Source organism: Sciurus vulgaris (genome assembly GCF_902686455.1).
Source record: "Sciurus vulgaris genome assembly, chromosome: 2".
NCBI classification, from domain to species: Eukaryota; Metazoa; Chordata; class Mammalia; order Rodentia; family Sciuridae; genus Sciurus; species Sciurus vulgaris.
The window spans coordinates 181,103,637-181,124,348 of NC_136462.1; the positions used below are offsets into that span (position 1 = coordinate 181,103,637).

The following is a 20,712-nucleotide window of genomic DNA, read 5'->3' on the forward strand; positions in this document are numbered from 1 at the left end:
CTGGACATATTTGCCAAAGACTGGCAACCTCCCAGTCTTAATTGTGCTGCAACTCACTGCTGAGAACGGTGCATGCCCAAGCAATTTGTAATAAATAACACAAAGTATTGATATAATACATTTACTTTCTTAAAAAATCACTTTTAGGATATATAAATTAAGGGTAGATTAAGATTAAAGTTTATCTCTAAAATAACATCACTTTTGTTTATGTGTTTTTGTTGTTGTTGTTGTTATTGTTTGTGTGTATGGTGCTGGGGGGGGTTAGATCCCAGGGCTTTGTGCACTCTACCACTGAGCCACAAACCCCCAACATCACTTTCATTTATACGTCAAAAAGGAGGTAGAATGAGGAAAAAACAAAAGAGCTCTTTGTAACACACAGTAGAGAGAACCCTGAGTATGAAGGGCTTGTGCATCTTCAATTGTGTCACAGGGGAATAAAGTTACAAGTCACTGTTCAGGCCAGGAGTAACCAAGTATAGAGATACTGTGGCAGCTGGCCTTGGTTCTGTAATACCTGTGTCAGAATGAATGAATGAATTTTAGAAGCTTTTTCCTTTTCAGCATAACTTATCAACATTTAAAGGACAGTATTTTATAATCAGAGAAAGGGGTTTCAACAATATTGGCATTATTTGTTATAAATTATTAATTGGTAGTAGGCACCTGGCTATGGCTTTTCTTTATATATTCTTTATATCTACTATATATTTTTACATATTTTTGATGTTTTAAAGATTCAAAATAAAACTTCTACTAAAAAGATCACTTTCTTTTAATTCCTGTTTTGAGAAAGCTCCACAAAGAAAGGCTGCAGGAAAGGCAGGCAAGCAAGATTAGGTAAAAATATCCCTCCATTTAATCTTATTTGATTCTGATCCCAACTAGAACCTTGACACTGATAAGAATAAAGAGGCATTAAACATTTCAGTCTAATTTTATAAGGACTTTAAGTAATAAAGACAATTTAAGTAAAATGTGTATGTATGTGCCTTCAGAAGTTATATTTAAAATATTTACTTAACATCAAGGCAAAGCTTCCGAATACTAGACACATTAAAATGCTAAAGCAAACTAGTTAAGATGCAAAGCACTGTTTCCTTTTTTTTTTTTTTGGTACCAAGGATTGAACCCAGGGGTGCTTAACCACTGAGCCACATTCCCCAGTCCTTTTTGTATTTTATTTAGAAACACAGTCTCTCTAAGTTACTTTAGGGCCTAAGTTGCTGAGGCTAGTTTTGAACTTGTGATCCTCCTGCCTCAGTCTCTCAAGCTGCTGGGATTACAGGCGTGCCACTGTGCCCAGCAGCACTGTTTCCTTAAGGAGAAGGAAGTCTTGTAATGCTGCATACATGACGACAAGTATTTAATCTTTAGCTAACATTTTATTACCTGGTGGCCGATTTGAAAACTCTGGCAGTTTAGGGCCTGTGTTGTCCAAGTTAATTCCTTGTTCTCCAGGCAATGGTTGCTGATCAGCCTCCTCCAGACCAGCTGGACGAGCATCTGAGGTGCTAAAGGATAAATAACATATTTGAGAGTAAGCTATCTAGGAAATACATGAAACTAGCTCAACCCTTCCCCTATTTCTGAAGAACTACAATCTAGTTTCATTATCATTCTCACTGTTATTCTTACTGTCTCTAGTCTGGATAAAATAGTCAATACTGGCATAAATAACCTGGCAAATTCATTAAAATCCACTTACTCTAATAGCACAGTATTTACTCAAAGGGCTTTCCACAAATTCCTGATACAATGTTTTTCATGCAATCACCCGTTTCTTAGGTATTTTAAGGCCTGGAGTTGGATTGGGGCTATCAATATTATAAATCACTGTTCCTATAAAACCACATTATCTTCAGTGTAGCTGAAGAATCAAGCTCCAGTAATTCATAACACCTTGCAACAGGTTCTAAGTTAGCTGACAGAAATGGTATTTCAAGAACAAAGAAAGGTGGAGACCATAAAAAAAATTAATTAAATTTTGCTATAGAAGGAGTACTTACATCGTAACCACTGGCTTTGGGATGTCTTTATTTTTACCAATCTTAGAATTTTTAGTGGGGGTAAAAATGAAGAAACTTACCTACTAACACCTACATATCCAATCCCCATTTGGTTTGTAATTTTACTCCCAGGTGTACCTTTCTTTCCTACTTTTAGTTTCTCTATGACTTGATTGTGGTCACCAACTTTTAGATAGTATTTTGTCTCATACTCTGGATAGTTTCATAAGCTACCATAAATCCATTTTAAAAGCACCAGCACATGGAAATTTAGAACCTGAAGCAGATCTTTAGCACATCAGATCCCTAAATCAATTTGTTCCTTATATGACTTTCCTCTCACTTAAATTATGGGCAAGGATTCTGAGATATTCTTTATTTTCAAAGAATTCTATAGCTAAAACAAATTCCAATATCTTCTTCAGTCCCCTCATGTTACAGATGAGAAAACAAAGTCCCAGAGAGGTATAAAAGACAGGAAAAAGGTTCTATAGTAAGCTAGTGGAAAAACCAAGAGCAGGTGATCTTTCTACCTAGGAGCCCTGATTCTGTATAAGGTCCTTTTCATAATGTTATAGAACCAAAAAGTAAGCAAACTTCAGGGCTGATGAAAACAGTAAAAATGCATACTAACCAGTGTACTGGAGAAATAAAATAATTATCCCCATAAAATATTATTCCAAAAGGCTGGATAGATTAATATATCTATCCAGAATAAATGCCAATCACCAAGAATATAAACAATAATAAATGCTAGAGAAGATCTAGAGAAAAAGGAACAATTTTACACTGTTGGGATGATTATAAATTAGTGTAATCACTATGGAAATCAGTATGGAATTCCCCAAAAGACTAAGCATGGAATCACCACCATATGACCCAGCAATACTACACCTTAGCATTTATTCTAAAGAATTAAATTCAGCATACTATAGTGATATATGCATACCCATGTTTATAGCAGCACAACTCATAACAGCCAAACTATGGAATGAGCCTAGGGGTCCATCAGTGGATAAACTGATAAAGAAAATGTTGTATATATACAGTGGAGTTTTATTCAACCAAAAGAATGAAATTACGTTATTTTCAGGAAAATGGATGGACCTTGAGAACATTATGTTGAACAAAATAAGTCAAAAACTCAAGGGTCACATGTTTTCTTTCCTTTGTTGAAGCTACAGAGGAAAAAGGAAAAGAAAGGTGGGAGATCTCATGAAAATCAAAGGGAGTTCAGTAGAGTAAAGGAAAGGGACAGGGGAAGATGGAAGGGATGGAAAAGGGGAAAAAATAGGGAATGATATTGGCCAAATTATGTTGTTATATTGTGTATATACAAATATGTAACAATGAATCCTATCATCATGTATAACTACAATGCACCAATAAAAATACGAAAAAAAAGTATCTGAGGAGGAGCTATTAGAAAAATGAGATAACGAAAGGGCTTTAAGTTTGAATTCAGGAAAATATACTGCTAATATATAATGATTGAGTTTTAATGTATAAAATTCAAGAAATAGTATGATATAATTAGACTATTAACAAAGAATGTTGTGGGAAGGCTGGGGTAAAGGTAGCTACTTTGAATATTTAAGCTTATTTAAACGAACCTCCCTTCTTTTCCTATAGTTCTAGCAGTTTATTTCAATTAATCTGTTTTACATTCAATAGTCACTATTCCCTGTTAGTAAAAGTCTCTAAATTTCAGTTTTATCAATCTTTTAAAAATCCAGCTTAATCAATATTTCTTCTAAAAATTTTTTATCAAAATCAAAAACATGACAAATTAATACTCAGCTTCAGGAAATAAAGTATAAATTGTTAATTGCCCTTTCTATTGTGATCATGCAAAAGAGCTCATCTGGAGAATGTTTACTGAAAGGGTAACTAGTTTAAAAGCTTCAATCATCTTAGTATGGAGTTTAAGCTTCTAGGGATGATAAAGAGCCTTTAAAGAAAAGGCTTTTTCTGTGAAAAAGAACCTTTTTTTTTTTGGTATCAGGGATTAAGTCCAGGGGTGCTTTTCCACTGAGTCACATCCCCAGCCCTTTTTATTTTTTATTTTGAGATAGGATCCCACTAACGTGCGTAAAGCCCTGTTAGGGCTGGTGTTGGACTTTCAAGTCTCCTGCCTCGGCCTCCAGAGTCGCTGGGATTACAGGTGGTGCCACCATGCCTGGCCAGAAGAACATTTTTATTTGCAAGACAGAAGGGAGTCTCTATAAGCAGTGTTTATTTCTAGAACACATTTGGCTTTCCTGACTCCCCAACAGCCATAAGCCTGAAGCCAGTGTTTTGTGAGCTGCAGTATGGTAGCACTGGTTACTTTTCAGGTTCTAAGTGTCACAACCCCCAGGAAACTGTAGAATTAAAAGACATTCAACCTACTGCAACGTATCAACATTGTTTGGATCTTTTTTTTTTTTTTTTGGGTGCTGGGGAATCGAACCCAGGGCCTTGGTGCTTACAAGGCAAGCACTCTACCAACTGAGCTATCTCCCCAGCCCCCTGTTTGGATCCTTAAACAAAGGAACTCTAAGAAAAAAAATTGAAATAATCAGAGATATGTGAGCAGTGAGCACTGTTTGGATATGTGAGACTATTAAGAAGTATCAGCTTTCTAGATGTACTAATGGTATTATTGTATATTTATACAAAATAACTGTCCTGCTAGAGATACAGTGGCACATGCCTGTAATCCCAGCTACTTGGGGGGCTAAGGTAGGAAGATTATAAGTTACAGGCCAGCCTCTGCAACTTAGTAAGAGCCTGTCTCAAAATAAAAAGGGATAGGAGTGTATTTCAAAGACAGAGAACTTACTTGCCTAGTATGTGTGAGGCTCTGGGTTCAATCCTCAGTACCATCAAAAAAAAAGAAAGAAAGAAACTTCCCTTATTTTTTAGAGATAGGCACTGAAGTATTTACTAAGTAAAATTGTCTTGAATCAAGAGAAATCATGGAAGAAAATACAGATGAAGTCAAGATAGGCTATGATAATTGTTTAAGCAGAAAGATCTCCTTATACTATTCTAATTTTATATATTCTAAAAAAATTTTCATCAATGAAAGTATTCACATAAAAACAAATGAATAAAATTTGAGGCAAAATTATCATAACCTACTTTAGGTCTTGCTGACTATTTTTCTTCTTCCGAGGGGGTTTCTTCTTCTTAGGTTTATTTGCGTTGGTATTATTTTGCTTACTGTTTACCCCAAAATGACCTGCAGAGATGTCACTCTGCAATAAGTTGACCAACAATGGGCTTGTTAGCGTTACATCCTTATTGACAGGAAAGCCTGGATTCTGACCACAGGATATCTGATTTCCATTGGGTGCTCCACTGAAAGGTGCATTGAAAGGCATCCCATGGCCTGAGAAGTGGTTTCCCGAGGCACTGTTTCCCTGCATGGCCTGCACGTGAGGGGGAACCATGTTGGTTTGTTGCATGCTAACATCAGGCATCATTTGAGACAAGCTGACATCATTATTTGCTGTAGTTGCAGGATCACCATGCTGCTGGGCCATGTGCGGGTTGGGCCCTGGTGGCCTCAGGACCTGTCCCTGAATCCCCATAACCTGAGATGGACTGTTGTTCACAGGCCCTTGCTGGGGCAGCATCTGTCCTGACATCTGTCCCGTAAACTGCACCATGTTTCCTTGCATGTTCGGAGTTGGTCCCCTCATTATCTGTGCTGGTCCCGGCATGACACTGGATTGGTTCTGAGTGTTAAACTGCTGCTTATTCCCCTGCATCTGATTGGTCATGATCTGTTCTATCATTGGGTTCTGTTGGAGCAAAACTTGTCCCTGAGGCCCCATCATCTGGTTATGTGGTGCCATCATTTGTGGGCCCTGCTGGGACAGCATCTGCTTGGGTGGGGTCATCCTTTGGGGTGAAGGCCCAAGATTTTGGTTCTGAGGGTTCACCATCATCTGGCCCTGTGGCATAAGCTGGGCCCTTGAAAGAATCATAGGGTTCTGAGGATTCAGAGTTCCTTGTTGCTGGACCATCTGACCCTGGGAGGGCACAATCTGCTGGTGCATGCCCATCAGCTGAGAAGGTGGGCCCTGTTGGGGCTGGCCTTGCATGTTGCCCAGGTTCACCTGTGGAACCCCAGAACTACCAGCCTGCTGGTTGTTCATGTTGCCATGAATTCCCATGAGGCTGGGCTGCATCATATTTGGTGGCCCGTGGGACACCTGCATCTGGTTTTGAGGAGGACCAGCTCCTTGACCACCTTAAAGGGGGAAAAAAAAGGCACAGTTTCAGAAAAATATTATCTTATTGGTATTAAGATATTCAAATAACCTTACTTAGAAAAATACCCACCACCCATATATCCACTGATCAACATAAATAAGCTGTTTGACATTTTTTTTTTTTTTTTGGTACAAGGGTTTGAACCCAGGGGCACTTAACCACTGAACCACATTCCCAGCCTTTTTTTTTTTTTTGTATTTTATTTTGAGAAAGGGTCTTGATGAGTTGCTTAGGGCCTTGCTAAGTTGCTAAGGCTGGCTTTGAACTTTTGATCCTTCTGGTTCAGCCTCCTCCCAAGCCGCTGGGATTACAGGTGTGCACCACCACACCTGGCTTGACATATTTTTTGTGAGTTTTTTAAACTATGGAGATGTGATATGGGATAATTGTTTACATTTTCCATGACCATACAACAGAAGAAGAAAAGAGGAGAAACAGTTTCATTACTCCTGTGTGGTGAGACTTAAAGACAACATTTCAAAAATCAAAAAAGTTTTCTTTGATATTAAATAGAGAAAGGCAGTACTTAGCTGTTTTCACATGACTTGTGGCTACCATATTATGAAGAAAACTAAAACAAAACAAGGAACAAAAAACAAAAAACAACATTGTAGGCTAGTGAAGTAAACTCTGCTATAAATGAGCCAGGGACAAAGAATGTGCTGTGTTCTCTTAGGAAAACCCCAACAATGCTTCTTGGAAAACCAATTATGACTCTGAAAGGCTAGTTCTGTGCTATTTGGATGCTGTGCTTTTTTAAAAAAAAAAGAGAACACCTGATAGTTCCTAAGGACAGGTCTCCTTTGCCCCAGTGTGGTAAAAATTATTTAATCCTAATGTAATACAGAGCCAACTGAACCGATGACCCACTTAGAAGCTACAGTCAAAGGGATGCTAAAATTTCAGTGATTGTATATATATCCTTTGAGAGTCCCTAGTGAACCACAACAGACATGTCCTATTCTTTTAACTTAGAGAAAAGGTGCTGCCTGTCCTACTGCAGTGTTTATTTACTGTTAGGTCCTTGAGATTTTTCTGTAGCTACTTGTATTATACCAATCCTCTCCTACCACCATTTTTTTGGTCCTGGAAATGGAACCCAGGGCCTCATGCATGCTAGGCAAGTGCTCTACCACTGAGCTATATCTCTAGCCCCTATTTCCCTTCTTCTAACTGAACAACTATATAATTTATTTTAACTTTTTTATTTTTCACTTTTAAGTAGAGACTAGAAAGTGGCCATAATGAAGTTATGAAGTCAGTTCATACTCCAGCCAGAGGCAGGGGACAAACTGTCCCTTGTTTACATTATCCAGACTTTTCCTGAACTCCAAGGAAGACTTTCTAAGTGAGTCTCATAAACTCAAATTTGTACTCCATGACCACTTTATGTGCTACATACACTGTGCATACCAGCATATTCTTTTTGAAAAATACATTTTTAGTCTTTAGGTGCATATATATATATATATATATACATACACACACATATATACATGTGTGTGTGTGTGTGTGTATTTGTACATATATATATGCTTTTATTTTATTTTCATGTGGTGCTGAGGATCTAACCCAGGACTCACGGGTGCTAGGCAAGTGCACTACCACTAAGCCACAACCTCAGCCCACCGGTATATTCATTTAACCAACAATTCTTTATTGAATACTTAATATGTAGAAGGTACTTTTGGTGCTAAAGTAATATCAATAAACAAAATAGACCAGATCCCTGCCTCTTTGGAGTTTAGCTGGCAAGAGAGACAATACAAACAGACAAGTATTTTTTCAGGAAGCAGTAAAAGCTAACCGGAGAAATAAAATAGCACAACAGAATAGAAAATGACAGACAAAAGTAGAGCTACTTTAGAAAGGCTAAATGGGGAAATCAAAACAATAGGGGCATGTGGAAGATACCATATAAAAATATGATAGCTGTGTTAAGTGAGTGATAAAGTGATAAAGTGAGTTTAATTATGCTTTAAATACAATTTCCTATGATCCTGGCATGGTGGTACAGGCCTGTAATCCCAGTGACTCAGCAGGCTGAAGCAGGAGGATTGCAAGTTCAAGGGTAGCCTGGGCAACTTAGCAAGACCCTGTCTCAAAATAAAAAAGAGCTGGGAATATGGCTCATGTGTTCAATCCCTAGTACTAAAAATAAATAAATAAATAAAAGTAAACTTCCTATAAAAACATTAATTCACATAACTCTTGAAAATAGTTTTATAGGTAAAGTCAAGTAATTTGCCCTCCCTTCAGGAGACAGCCTGAAAATTTCTTTTCATTAAGTTAGAATTTTTCCTCATTCCTTAGTGATTTACAATTAAAGTTGAGCCACAAAACTAAATTAACTCTAGGGACTGGGGTTGTGGCTCAGTGGTAGAGTGCTCGCCTGGCATGTGTGAGGCACTGGGTTTGATCCTTAGCACAACATTAAAAAAAATAAATAACTCTGGAGTAGGATGGGAGTTCTGAAAATATTTGGTCTATGTCAGCCCAAACTGCTTGAATGAGAAAGGATAAGTGGATTAGTCATGTATTCCCTAAACAACCAGAAACCCAGAAACATTAAGTTTGGGCTTATATAATACTACTTTACAAATACCACTTTTTAGTCATTCCACTATATCTTATTTCCTCTCCAAAATTTCTTCTTATATAAACTAACTTTTGGTAATATATTGGTACTGATTAAATGTGGAAAATACCACACTGTACACAGAATTCAGACTTTTGGCATAAACAAAGCTAACATGTACTATATATAGACTTAAAAAGTTGCAATTGTCCCAACATGCCATACATTCACATGCCTTTGTATCTCCAGTTTCCTCTGCCAGAAATGACTTTTACATTTTACTACCTGAGCAAGCCCTAACTCAGGAGTCAGAAAACTCCTCCTGAGTGAGCCAAATCAGGCCCACTGACTTGAGTAGCTGCAACAAAAAATATGTAACCTAAAATATATTTGGCCCTTTACAGAAAAAAAAAATTGTCTGACTCCTGCTCTAACTCAAGTTTTACTTCTCTTTCTTAGATGTTTCTAGGTTCCTGAGATATGTTGCCCATCTTTCATGTATCAGTTACTATTCTGAACAATTATATATGTATTTGAAATTAAGGGGAGAGAACAGGAATTATTAATCTGTATACTCCTGTTGTCTTCCAAGGCATCTCCCACATGATGCTCAATAAATGCTAGCTGAATAAATTGTAGAAAACAAACCTGCATGCTGGACACTTTGATTTGCTTGCAGCTGAGGGGCTCCTGAATTCCCAGGGGTGGCTGCTGTGGTAGAAGGCACCTGACCTTGCATAAAGTTCGGATTGGCCTGTCCTGCTGAGAAGCCAGGTGGGAGGCGTTTAGGCATTCCTTAATAGAAAACAATGAGTAAGGCAGTTACCTAAGCATATTTATACTCTTGCTTAGATATGGAATGAATAAGGAAGGATGAGCTGCATGAAGTCTCCACTGGCTTAGCTCTCTCTGTCACACTGGTAGGATCTTTAATAATAAGGTTGGGAAAGATGGTTAAAAAAATCAACACAATCTCTTACATGAGCATTGTCAAAATGGAAAAGAAATACTAAAAAATTTACACTTAGAACATGCCAAGGAAAAGATGGCAATCTGCTCCCTAAATGTGATCTGAGGCCACGCCACAGCAAGGTTTGAGGGTTTACTTTTCTCTGTTAATACAATGGACCCCAAAACTTTACATACTTTAACATAGGCACCAAAGGAATATGTTAAATTCTCTCATATTCAAACAAATTGATATGAAATACTACAAAACAGAGAGCTGGGTCCTGATATTAAGAATAGATAAGATGATTTTTTTTTTCCTTTAAGGGAAATGGATGACAATCTCCTTTGCAGAAAATTTCCCCCCAATGTGTCTGTCTCTTTGGAAGAGACCAGAGATTAGAAACAGTTCACAGGAGCTTCAAAGTCAGGCTATGTTAAACTTATCATTATGTCTTTCTCTCATAAAGTTTACTGTGATTCTGACAGCTATGGCACCAAAAACCATGCTCTAGTGGAATCTTACTCAAGTATTACTCCCTTTTACAAAGGCCTAATTTCAGAAAACAAATTTGTAACAAGGAGAATCTCAGACCCACTCATTGTTTGTAACATAGGCCTTGATGTGGCCAGATCACCTAGGTGAGCATATTATCTGCTCTATGAAAGCATCAAGACCTAAAGCTTGCTTAAAAATTTATTGTATTTCTCCATTTATTTTTTTTTTAAGGGCCAAATTTTCAATGCCCTGAAAAACTCTTAGTAGACAAATATGCACTTGTCCTTTCTTTAGCAGTGACAAGTCCCCACTTGCATACTTCCATTGTAATTAAATCAGTAATCATATCTGCAGGAGGGACTACCCAGCTTCCACTGATCCAGGGCTAGATACCCAGAACAGTGAAGTATGGAGTTGAAACATTCTTGCATTTTCTAAAAACTTCTTAGGATTCAAATATTAGAGCCTGCATGTCAGCAAAATTAATTACAAGAGAGTGAGAAGACTGATGAGCAACTTAATTTCACCAGAAACCATGGGAACATGCCTTTGCTATGTTGCACTAAAGATGCAAGGGTTTTTTTCTGGGTAGGCAATGGGTGTCTTTGGTGGGGGATATGTTTATCAGATGATAATATTACTGACACTCTCTATAACTTACTGAAAAGCTCCAAGCACATTCATGTGCACTAGATTAATGATTAATAAGAATAAATAATAAACATGGAGATGGATAAGTTTTACTGTAATCGTTTTACCTCTCACACATTAAGCTCCATTGCTTTTTCTTCATACAAGAGGCACCTTACAAAATAAATAAATAAATCTCCTTTAGGTATAACTAGTGGAATTCCCTCTCTGAGGAGCAGGCATTGGCATTATAAAACTATAAAAGTCAATGATTTCTGAACTTATTCCCATTTAATACTTTAATCAAAGTTAACAAATACCATGCTTACTATTTTACTAACGAGGATTATCAAAATTGGTAACTAGAAGGGCAATTTCCCCAATAAGACCCTGTATTTATCTTTTCAATTTTGCTCTACTGCATAATCTTAATTTTTTTCAGTAGCCAAGAAGTTTACGTTGTTAATAAAATGCATGTTTCATCTGGACATTTTAATTTACTAGTATAAGATCAAGCAAAAAAAAAATTTGAAAAACAAAATGAAATCTCTATATTGAATTTTACCTGCATTTTATCCAGAGATCTAGCTTACATTTAACCAATAAAATACTGTATAATGTATCAAAATAATAATGCATCAAATTAACTAAGTTATATTGTCACCACCATTTCACAAAAGCAAATAATTACATCCTTATTTTACTCCCTCCATTAACTCTAAAAACTGAAGTTCTACTCAGACCTATCTCCAGCAAATTTATCAACAGAAATAGCTTCAGTATTCCTCACCTCCTAGGCCTGGATGTAAACTCTGTGGCCCCTGGTTTGGTGGTTGCTGCTGCATCACCATGAAGTTAGGTGGCACATTTCCCTGTTGAACCATAGGATTCCGACCTGGAGAGCTGACGGGCTGCTGAAATCCCTGGGGAAGTGGGTTATTTTGAGGTGGCCTTGGTCCCATCTGCTGCTGAGTTTGGTTAACCGTTGGGGAGGATGCAGGGGATCCCTGCTGGAAGGAGGAGGGTGAGGAGGCAGGAGACTTGTTGGTGAGGTGGGGCTGCTGCAGGGGGGTTGGGACCCTGGAGGGTGCCCCCTGTAAGCTCTTCATCTGAGGAGCTGTGAACTGGCCTGGGTTGCTCATCTGAGGAAAGTTTGCATGGGCTTGTGAGGCTTGCTGGCTGCCAAAGGGATATGGAGGGGGAGGGTGGGAAGGTGTCTGTACCGTGGCTAAGGATGGTCTTGCCTGGAGTTGCTGTTGCATTGGGCCAGGCAAGGGAGACTTCTTCCACCCTTGGTTTGCAGTCATTGTGCCCAGAGAACCCTGGGCTGGAGGAGGCTGAAGAGCTCCAGAAGGCAGCTGGTTCCAGCCTGGAGGAACAGGCACCTGAGTTGGGGCAGTAAACTGGGGTCGAATCCCCTGTGGCTGCTGCTGCTGCTGATGTTGCTGTGGGGGTCTTGCCTGCAATTGTTGTTGTTGTTGCTGCTGCTGCTGCTGCTGCTGCTGTTGCTGTTGTTGTTGTTGCTGCTGCTGCTGCAGCTGGGGAAAATTAGCTGGGTTCATTTGTCTGTTCACGGGGACAGGTTGCATTGAGTGATGAGGAGGAGCTAAAGATCCTGAGGGATGACTCTGCTGTTGCATATGGAGCCCAGAGAGGAGTGGATCCATTGCATCTATTAAAGACAGTCAACAAAGCAATAATCAACCTACTGCAACCTAGATGCTAAGAGCAGCATCCTGATACCATTCATGTTATCATGTTTGTGAGTACCTTTTACATACAAAACAACATACCAAGGATGATAAAGATGAATCCTGCCTTAAAGAGCTTATGGTTCAACAGTGGATATAAGAGCCAAACATAAATGTGGCTAGCACTATTTTCCAAATCATGTACTGTTATAAGAAAACAAAACGAAATAGTCAATGGGGTTTTGAGAAACACCAGATCTAACAACCTTAGACAAATTTCTTTTTTATGGTAGGGTGTAAGTGCCTCCAATATGTTAATTTTGAATCTTGAATAGGCAGTGTAAAGTATGGTGCATTTACCAAATTTACTTGACTACAGAATTCTGTCATGAAATATCTTGCAATACTAAGTAGGCCCAGGCATGCTTTTTAGGAAAGTTGGAGAATTAACTGATAACAATGAGAAATTCTGAGAAGAAAATTATGACATTTAGCTTGATAAAATCAGCAGAATTCGTAAAAAGATAGCATTTGAGTTAGGCAGTTAGGAATACAGTATCAGAAATAGGCTGAATTTTAGAACTACCTCTACAGAAGTTCCAGGCTCTTTAGTCCTCAAAGATTGGTATCATTACCTGACTGAGAAGCAGGGCGAGGGGTCCTGGGCTGCAACTCTGGATTGGGGCCTGGTGCCATCATGGAAGATGACACATTTCCACCCTGGGGTATCATAACAGTGGCAGGACTGGCCATTCTCATTAATCCTGAGGGGGAAAAGTAAAAATCCCTAAAATAGAGTATTGGAAGAGGCACAATTTTTGTTTTTAATAACATATTTCAAGAATGTGAAAAGGTATAAAGAATTTCTATGTCATCTACCTTTTAAAATCTAAAACCTTTGCTCACTCTCCTCCCAATATATATATGTAGATATATCAGAGGTCCCCCACTACTTCCATTCCATTTCTTCCCTCTTACTGTAATTGGTATTAAAAATTCCATGCTTCCCTGTATTTGTAGATAAACTGCATAGCATTTTATATGCTTTTAATCTTTGTCTAAGTGGTACTGCACTACATGCGTTCTTCTTCAGTTTCCTTTTTCATTTATTTTTGAGGCTCATCCCTCTTGACAGCTGTTAAATGCTCCATATGTAGAAGCATATATCCGCCCTCTATGGATATATGAACACTAAGGTTTTATTTTTTCTAACCTTTTATTCTTTTTTTTTTCTAAAAATATTTTATTCAGTCTCCTCTTCAGATAAAGAAAGTGTCAATTATCCATATCAAAGAATAAGAAGTAGTACATGAAATCACTATGGTAATGCAGGTCAACCCTCGGTAGCTTTAGAACATCAGTTTCAGGTCCCTCCTCAGATACTAAAGTTCTTGGATGTTTAAGTCCCTTGTATAAAGTCACATAGTATTTGCATATAACCTATATATATCCTCCCATATACTCAAAATAATCTCTAGATTACTTATAATACCTAATACAATCTAAGTATTATGTAAATAGTTATTGTACTGTTATTTAGGGAATAATAACAAGAAAAAAATCTGTACATATTCAGTAGAAATACAACACAGTAAGCCTAACTACACTGAATCCTTGGATGCAGAGGGCCAATTTTGTGTGTGTGTATGTACGCATGTATGTAATATGTGTGTGTGTATATGTGCATGTATCCATACATACTTCAGCAAGTTCTCCCTGGTTAATATCAAACTAATCTCCATAAAGGTTGGCAATTCCAGTGTCAGAGCTTGACAAGAACAGATATTCTAACCTTTTATTCTTACAATTTTGCAGTCATATATTTCTTATGAATCCTTATGGACATGTGAGATTATCTTCAGATTATATTAAAAGACTTAGAATTGCTAGGCTGCAAGTCTTAGCATCTTCAGTTTTACTAGTTATTGGCAAACTGCTTTTACAAATGTTTATATCAACTCATCAACCAGCAGCCTGAGAAATCCTCTTTTCCTCATCTTTCTAATTTCTGACAGTGTTAGGTTTTTTAGGATTTAGTATCTATGGTCATCAGTGAGAATGGCCTATAATTATCTTCTTCCTCTGTCCTTCGACTTTCGGCATCAATATTAAAATAACCTCAAAATGAGTTCAAAAAGATCTCTCCTGTTTTTCTATACTCTGGAAGAATGTGGGTATTTGTCCTTTACCTATAAAACTATCTGGGCCTAAATAGATTTTTAATTATTTTCTTACATGGTTATAGATTTTTCAAGTTTTTTGTGTCTTATGAAGTTAGTTTGGCTAAATTATAATTTTGCTAATGCTTTCAAGTTTGTCAGCATGAAGTTATTTATGTGATATCTTCTATCCTTTTTTAAAAATTGAAATATAACTTACATACTATAAAAATTTACCCTTTTAAGGTGTACTTTTTACTTTCTTTTTTTAAAAAAATCTTTATGTATGTATATTTTTAGTTGTTGATGGACCTTTATTTTATTCATTTACTTTTATGTGGTGCCGAGAATGGAACCTAGTACCTTACACATGCCAAGCAAGCACTCCACCACTGAGTCACAACCCCAACCCAACTTTTGCATTCTTTACATTGTTTGTGCCTTCCCTTTTTTTCTTTAGTAGTCTTAATCAGATTCATAAGTTTCAATTATCCTTTTAAAGACACATTTTTTGGTTTTTCTGTTCTGTTTTACTGTTGTTTTTTTTCCTACTCTTATCTCTGCTTTCCTTTTTTTAAATATTTTTTTTAGTTGTCAGTGGATCTTTTTTATTTTATTTACTTATATGTGATGCTGAGTATTGAACTCAGAGCCTCATACATGCCAGGCAAGCGCTCTACCACTGAGCCACAACTCTGGTACCTCTGCTTTCCTTTTTATTATTCCCTTTCTAACTTATTACTCTGCCTTTTTTTTTTTTTCTTTTCCATTTTTAAGTCAGATACTTTGCTTTCCTACTTGTAGTTGATGTTCTTATATTGGAGGGCTTAAATTTTCTTCTACATCTCAAAAATTTTGATATGTACTATTCTTATAAATCCATTCTAAATATTTTCTAATTTATATCATGATTGCCTTTTTAAATCATTATTTAGAATATATTTCTAAATTTCCAAAATATGGGATGCTTTGCCTAGGTTTTCTTTGGTTGATTTTTGTTTGTTTGCTACTGACTTTTGTTTGCTATGGTCAGAAAACAGGTCTGTGTGATATTAATATTTGATATTTTCTTAAACTTGTTTTGGGAATAATCCATGGTCAATTTGTATAAATGTCCCATTTATGCTTGAAAAGATTAAGAACTCTTGAATTGTTACTGTATGATGTCTACATATGTCCATCATATAAATTATATATCATATAAATTAAACTAATTTAATCATGTTACTCAAACTTTCTTTATCCTTACTGAGCTTTTAAAAGCTCAATTCATCAATTACTAACAGAGGTTTGTTAAAATCTCCTCTAAGATTCCTCTGTTCATGTAATTCTTACACATTTTGAGGCTAAGTACAGAAAAATTTAGCTATCTTCTTGGTGAATTTTTCCTTCTACATCAAATAGTAGCCTTATTCATTTATATGCTTTTCGTCTTAATGTCTATTTTATCTGATAAGAATATCATAATACCTTTTTTCTTGGTTAATATTCACCTGGTTTAATATTTTTTCTATTCTTCTAAACTTTTGAAACTTGAGTCCTTATATTTTATGTATTTCCGATAAGAGCATATAGCTCATCCTGAGATTACTATTCTGATTAACCATTTTCTTCTTATTAGTGTTCATAGTCCATTTACCTTTATTGCTAACTACTGGTATATTCTGATTTATTTTTTCATTCTATGATTTCTATTTACCTTCCTTTTTCTATGTTGTTTTCCTATTTCTCCTGAATTTTACTGGATTTTTTCTATCACGTCCTTCCTCTCTTCTTCTCCACTACTAGTTTAGAAGTTGTACATTCTATTATTTTACTGATCTTTAAAATGTCAACAGACACACCTAAGTCTAATGTCAATATGTGGTATTCATTATTATTAAATGTCAATACTTTATTTAGATTTACCCCATGTTTACCAATTTATTTAGCTCACCATTCCTTCTTAGATCTTATTTCTTCCATCTTAGGTTCAATTTTCTTCTTCCTGAGGTACATCCTTGAGCAGTTCAATTAGCAAGGGTCTGTTAATGGTAAATTATCTTAGTCTCTTTGAAAAGGTCTTTATTCCTACTATTCTTGAAAGTATAGCTAGGTTTAAACCTATAGACTGTCAATTATTTCCTCAGTACTCCGAAAATACTATTCTAATGTTTCCTGGCTTCTAATACTCCTGTTGGTAAAATCAGCTGTCAATCTGAGAAGTTTTTCCTTTGTAAATAATTTGTCTTTTTGGAGGGAGGGTGTTTTTAACATTCTTTTCATTTTTCCTATTCTGTAGTTTTACAATATGTTTAGATGTGGATTCATTTTTATTTGTAGAGGTTACAATAAATGGGCTTCTTACACTAAATACTTAGGTCTTTTAGGAACTCTGGAAAATTTCAGGTATTCTCTCTTTAACTCTTGCCCCTCCTAAATCTCTTTATCTTCTTTTAGAGCTCTTTTTAAATATATGTTAAACCTTTTCATTTTACCCTTTATGTCTCTTGATGCCTTTCATGTTCCTATCACTTGATTTTTCTGTTGCATTCTGGGTGATTTCTTTAAGTTCACTTAAAGAAATTCAGCCTATTTTAATTTGCTGAATGATTTATTCATTTTGATGTTTTAAATTCCTACAAGCTCTCTCCACAAATCTCTTCATGCTCTGATCATATCTTGTTTACTCTTTATGATTTTTATAACTTAAAACAGCCTGATATTCCTATTACCTAAAATTCTGGAAGAAGGAAGTTCAATCTTAAGTTTTACAAATTTGTGAGTGAAAGCTCATTTACAGTAGGCTTTAACTAGGAGAAGTACACAAGGGCTTGGGTTAAGAATGTGCCCCTCCATTGCTTCAGCAGTTATCACCACACTAGAACCACTAAATGTTAGTGACTTTGCTTGGCTGTTTCTGGGTCATTTCACATTAAACAAATTAAACACCCATCATGTAAGAAGGTAGAGAAGATAACAACCACCATACTCACCCCCACTGCCAAGACAGACAAGTTTCTCATTTGTCTTTCCGTATCATAGGGTGACATTTTTCTAAGCTATCTTTCACTGAAAACTCTGGCATCACGAGAGATAATGAATTCTAACTTTATTCTTCATGTGGATCCAAGGCAAGGTTTCATCTTTTATCCTTCCTAGCCGTTAAAACTAAAATCTTTTGGTCCCCATAAAATCTCATTTAATGCCGCTTAAATTTTCATATTTGACTTTTTGTTGTTGTTGTTCTTCTGGGGAGTTCCCCTGCTTTCTTAAAGGCTCAGTTATACATTAAAAGTTGTGTTTCATCCAGCATCTTTCAGTGTTTTGTAGTGGAGAGGGAGCTGGGTAAACATCTATCTGCTAAAACTGGATTTGTTTCTGAGGAATCCCACCCTATTTTTCAAAGATGATAATTAGTAAGCAAGTTTTCAGAAAGTGAGAAAAAAGTTTTCTTAGTTCACAACGATCTTCCTATCCCCAGAAACTTTCAAGTACCTGTTGACTACATGCTCAATAATAACACTTAACATGTATTTCTCGAATTTAATGAAAACCTGTACTAGATCTGTGGTTCTCACCTACAGGCAATTTGTTCCTCAGGGAACCCTGAGCAATGTCTAGAGATATTTTTAGTTGGCACAACTGCAGGAAGGGATAGTGACGCTATTGGCATCTGGTGGGTAAAGGTCAAGGATGTTACTAAACATCCCACAATGCATGGGACAACTGCCCACAGCAAAGATTTATTGGCCCCAAACAATGTATGAAATGATTACTATAGTATCCTTACAAATCTTAAAATACTATAAGACCATGAAAAAAATAGGTCAAGAATTTAGTTTTAGTTGCAAATTGCTTTGGCTTATCGGTTAACTCTACTTCCAATGTGAAGAAGGTAGTACCAAGAATAATTGATGATATTGTGATATTCCAGATATACAATTCCAAAGTCATTTATTATTATTTTAGAAAGAATTTAAGATCTCTTCCCTTAGAAAATTTTGGTTAGTTTAACCTAATATTAAATTTTGTTTGCTCCACTAAGTCTCACTAAACAAGTTAGAAAGGGAATCCTAAACTATGCTTGGCATTAAAGAAAGACAAGTGGAGGTTAAATGTAATGCAGAACATTAACAACTGATTATTCCCAGAACTTTATACTATATTTTATCACAGTGTCCTTCATTTCAATCTGAAGTTTCTAAGTTTCCTATGTTGATAATGAACTATAACACTGTATTTCATACTTATTTCTAAAGATGTTTAATAAATATGCTTACTACTTGCCAGATACTAGATGAAGAGAGTGTGCAATTAGTGTGGTGATGTCAGCTTATTGGAGTCTTAACATTTTAAGCCTGAAGGGGATCTCCAGCATTGTTTCCTGGACATAATCAGATGTTTACAAGCAACTAATGCCAGAAAATATTAATTCCTTTGACCAGAAGTTGAGACTAGAACGCAGATTTCCTGACTCTCATGCCAGGTCTATTTATTCTTTCACTAACTACAGATAACTTAGCTAGACTCTTCCAATTCTGCTTCTGGCCCTGGTTCCTCTAGTAGTGGCAACAGTGTCACCTATAAATTTCTCATCAAGTTGTTTAACACCCAGTGCTTGGTCTTCTGTGAGGAACTTCATCAATATATAAAGCACCAGGCTGAGTATTCCACCTACTAGATGATATCCACATCAGACTCACAGCAGAGGTCCTGACATATACAAAAAAAGAGGAACTCAGGGTATGTTTGCTGTATGGGAGATCTCATCTACTTTCAAGGATGAGCTCAAAGGACAGCAGACATCATCATCTTATTCTGAAGGTGAGGAAACCATTAATCAAAGAAATGCAGTTAAGTAGTTTAAGGTAACCCATAAATGCAGCGTCAGGATAAAAACCTAGTTGCAAGTCCTCCACTACAGTTCGGAACAGCAACTTATAAATTGAACTCTTTTATCCTGCTGTATTTCTTCAAGGGTTACTATGGTAGGTAGGGAATAAATTGGTTCGGTACAATTTCAGATTCTCATTCGGCTTCAACCTCAGTAGCTGAATAAAGGATCCTTCAGGTGGAAAGAGCACTGCAGTGGGAGTCAGGCCATCTGTAATACTAGCCCCTTGCTACTTGACCTTGAAAAAATCACTTCCTTTCTTATGAGTTCCACAGCTTCCTCAGCTTCAAATGAAAAAGCCAACTCAATTTTTTTTTCTTCTTTTTTTGGTGCTAGGGATTTAACCCAGGACACTTTGCCACTGAGCTACCTCCTCAGCCCTTTGTATTTTTTAGTTTGAGAGAGGGTCTCACTAAGTTGTTTATGCTGGCCTCAAACTCGTGATCCTCCTGTCTCAGCCTCCTAAGTCACTGGAGTAATAGGCATGTGTCACCACACCAGGCAAGAGCCAAGTCAATTGTAATATTCTGTGATTTACAGAATATTGGGTTCAATCTCTGAAGAAGAAATTCCAGGTTTACTAGAAAAGGAAGCAAACAATTTATAACTTTCAAATTCTAAACACATAAAAATACATATTCTTCTATATAAGCATGCAAGAACTCTATATCCAGATCCTCAGCCTCAGAGGCAGGGGAAATTGGAAAACTACATTCTCCACTATACTATAAACATCCTATTGGAAAATGTTTTATTCATTTCTATTTCCAACACTTAGCATAGGTCCTGTCATACAACAGGAACTCAATAAATATTTGCTATACAACTCAGTATCAGCTTTTAAGCAAAAAGACTGCAAAGACCACATTTTTATGCTCTGTGACCTTAGCCTACTAGGAATGATTCATGTCTCCCTTTCCTGATGTAATGAACAGAGAAGTGGGTGAGTCATGAGCCCGCGCCTATCCTGTAGGACTCAAATGATCTTACCTTAGCAAGAAAGCCAAAAATGGTAAATAGTAAAATGTGATACAATTGAATGGGAAATCTCAC

The 20,712-nt window shown here is 36.7% G+C and overlaps 1 protein-coding gene across 9 annotated transcripts in view; it reads right to left on the bottom strand.

The window, feature by feature from the left end:
- Positions 1 to 20,712, bottom strand: part of NCOA6 (nuclear receptor coactivator 6) — a 93,944-nt gene that overhangs the window by 27,297 nt on the left and 45,935 nt on the right. For 5 of the 9 annotated variants that reach the window (XM_079128098.1, XM_079128094.1, XM_079128095.1 and 2 more), the window contains 5 exons: positions 13,260 to 13,388; positions 11,724 to 12,605; positions 9,505 to 9,651; positions 5,139 to 6,255; positions 1,396 to 1,517 (listed from right to left, as the gene is read on the bottom strand). In XM_079128098.1, coding sequence (XP_078984224.1) covers positions 1,396 to 1,517; positions 5,139 to 6,255; positions 9,505 to 9,651; positions 11,724 to 12,605; positions 13,260 to 13,388 — 2,397 coding nt within the window. Of the gene's footprint in view, positions 1 to 1,395; positions 1,518 to 5,138; positions 6,256 to 9,504; positions 9,652 to 11,723; positions 12,606 to 13,259; positions 13,389 to 16,719; positions 20,707 to 20,712 lie in introns of those variants that run through there. The other 4 variants (XM_079128102.1, XM_079128101.1, XM_079128100.1 and 1 more) reach the window with 4 other exon arrangements.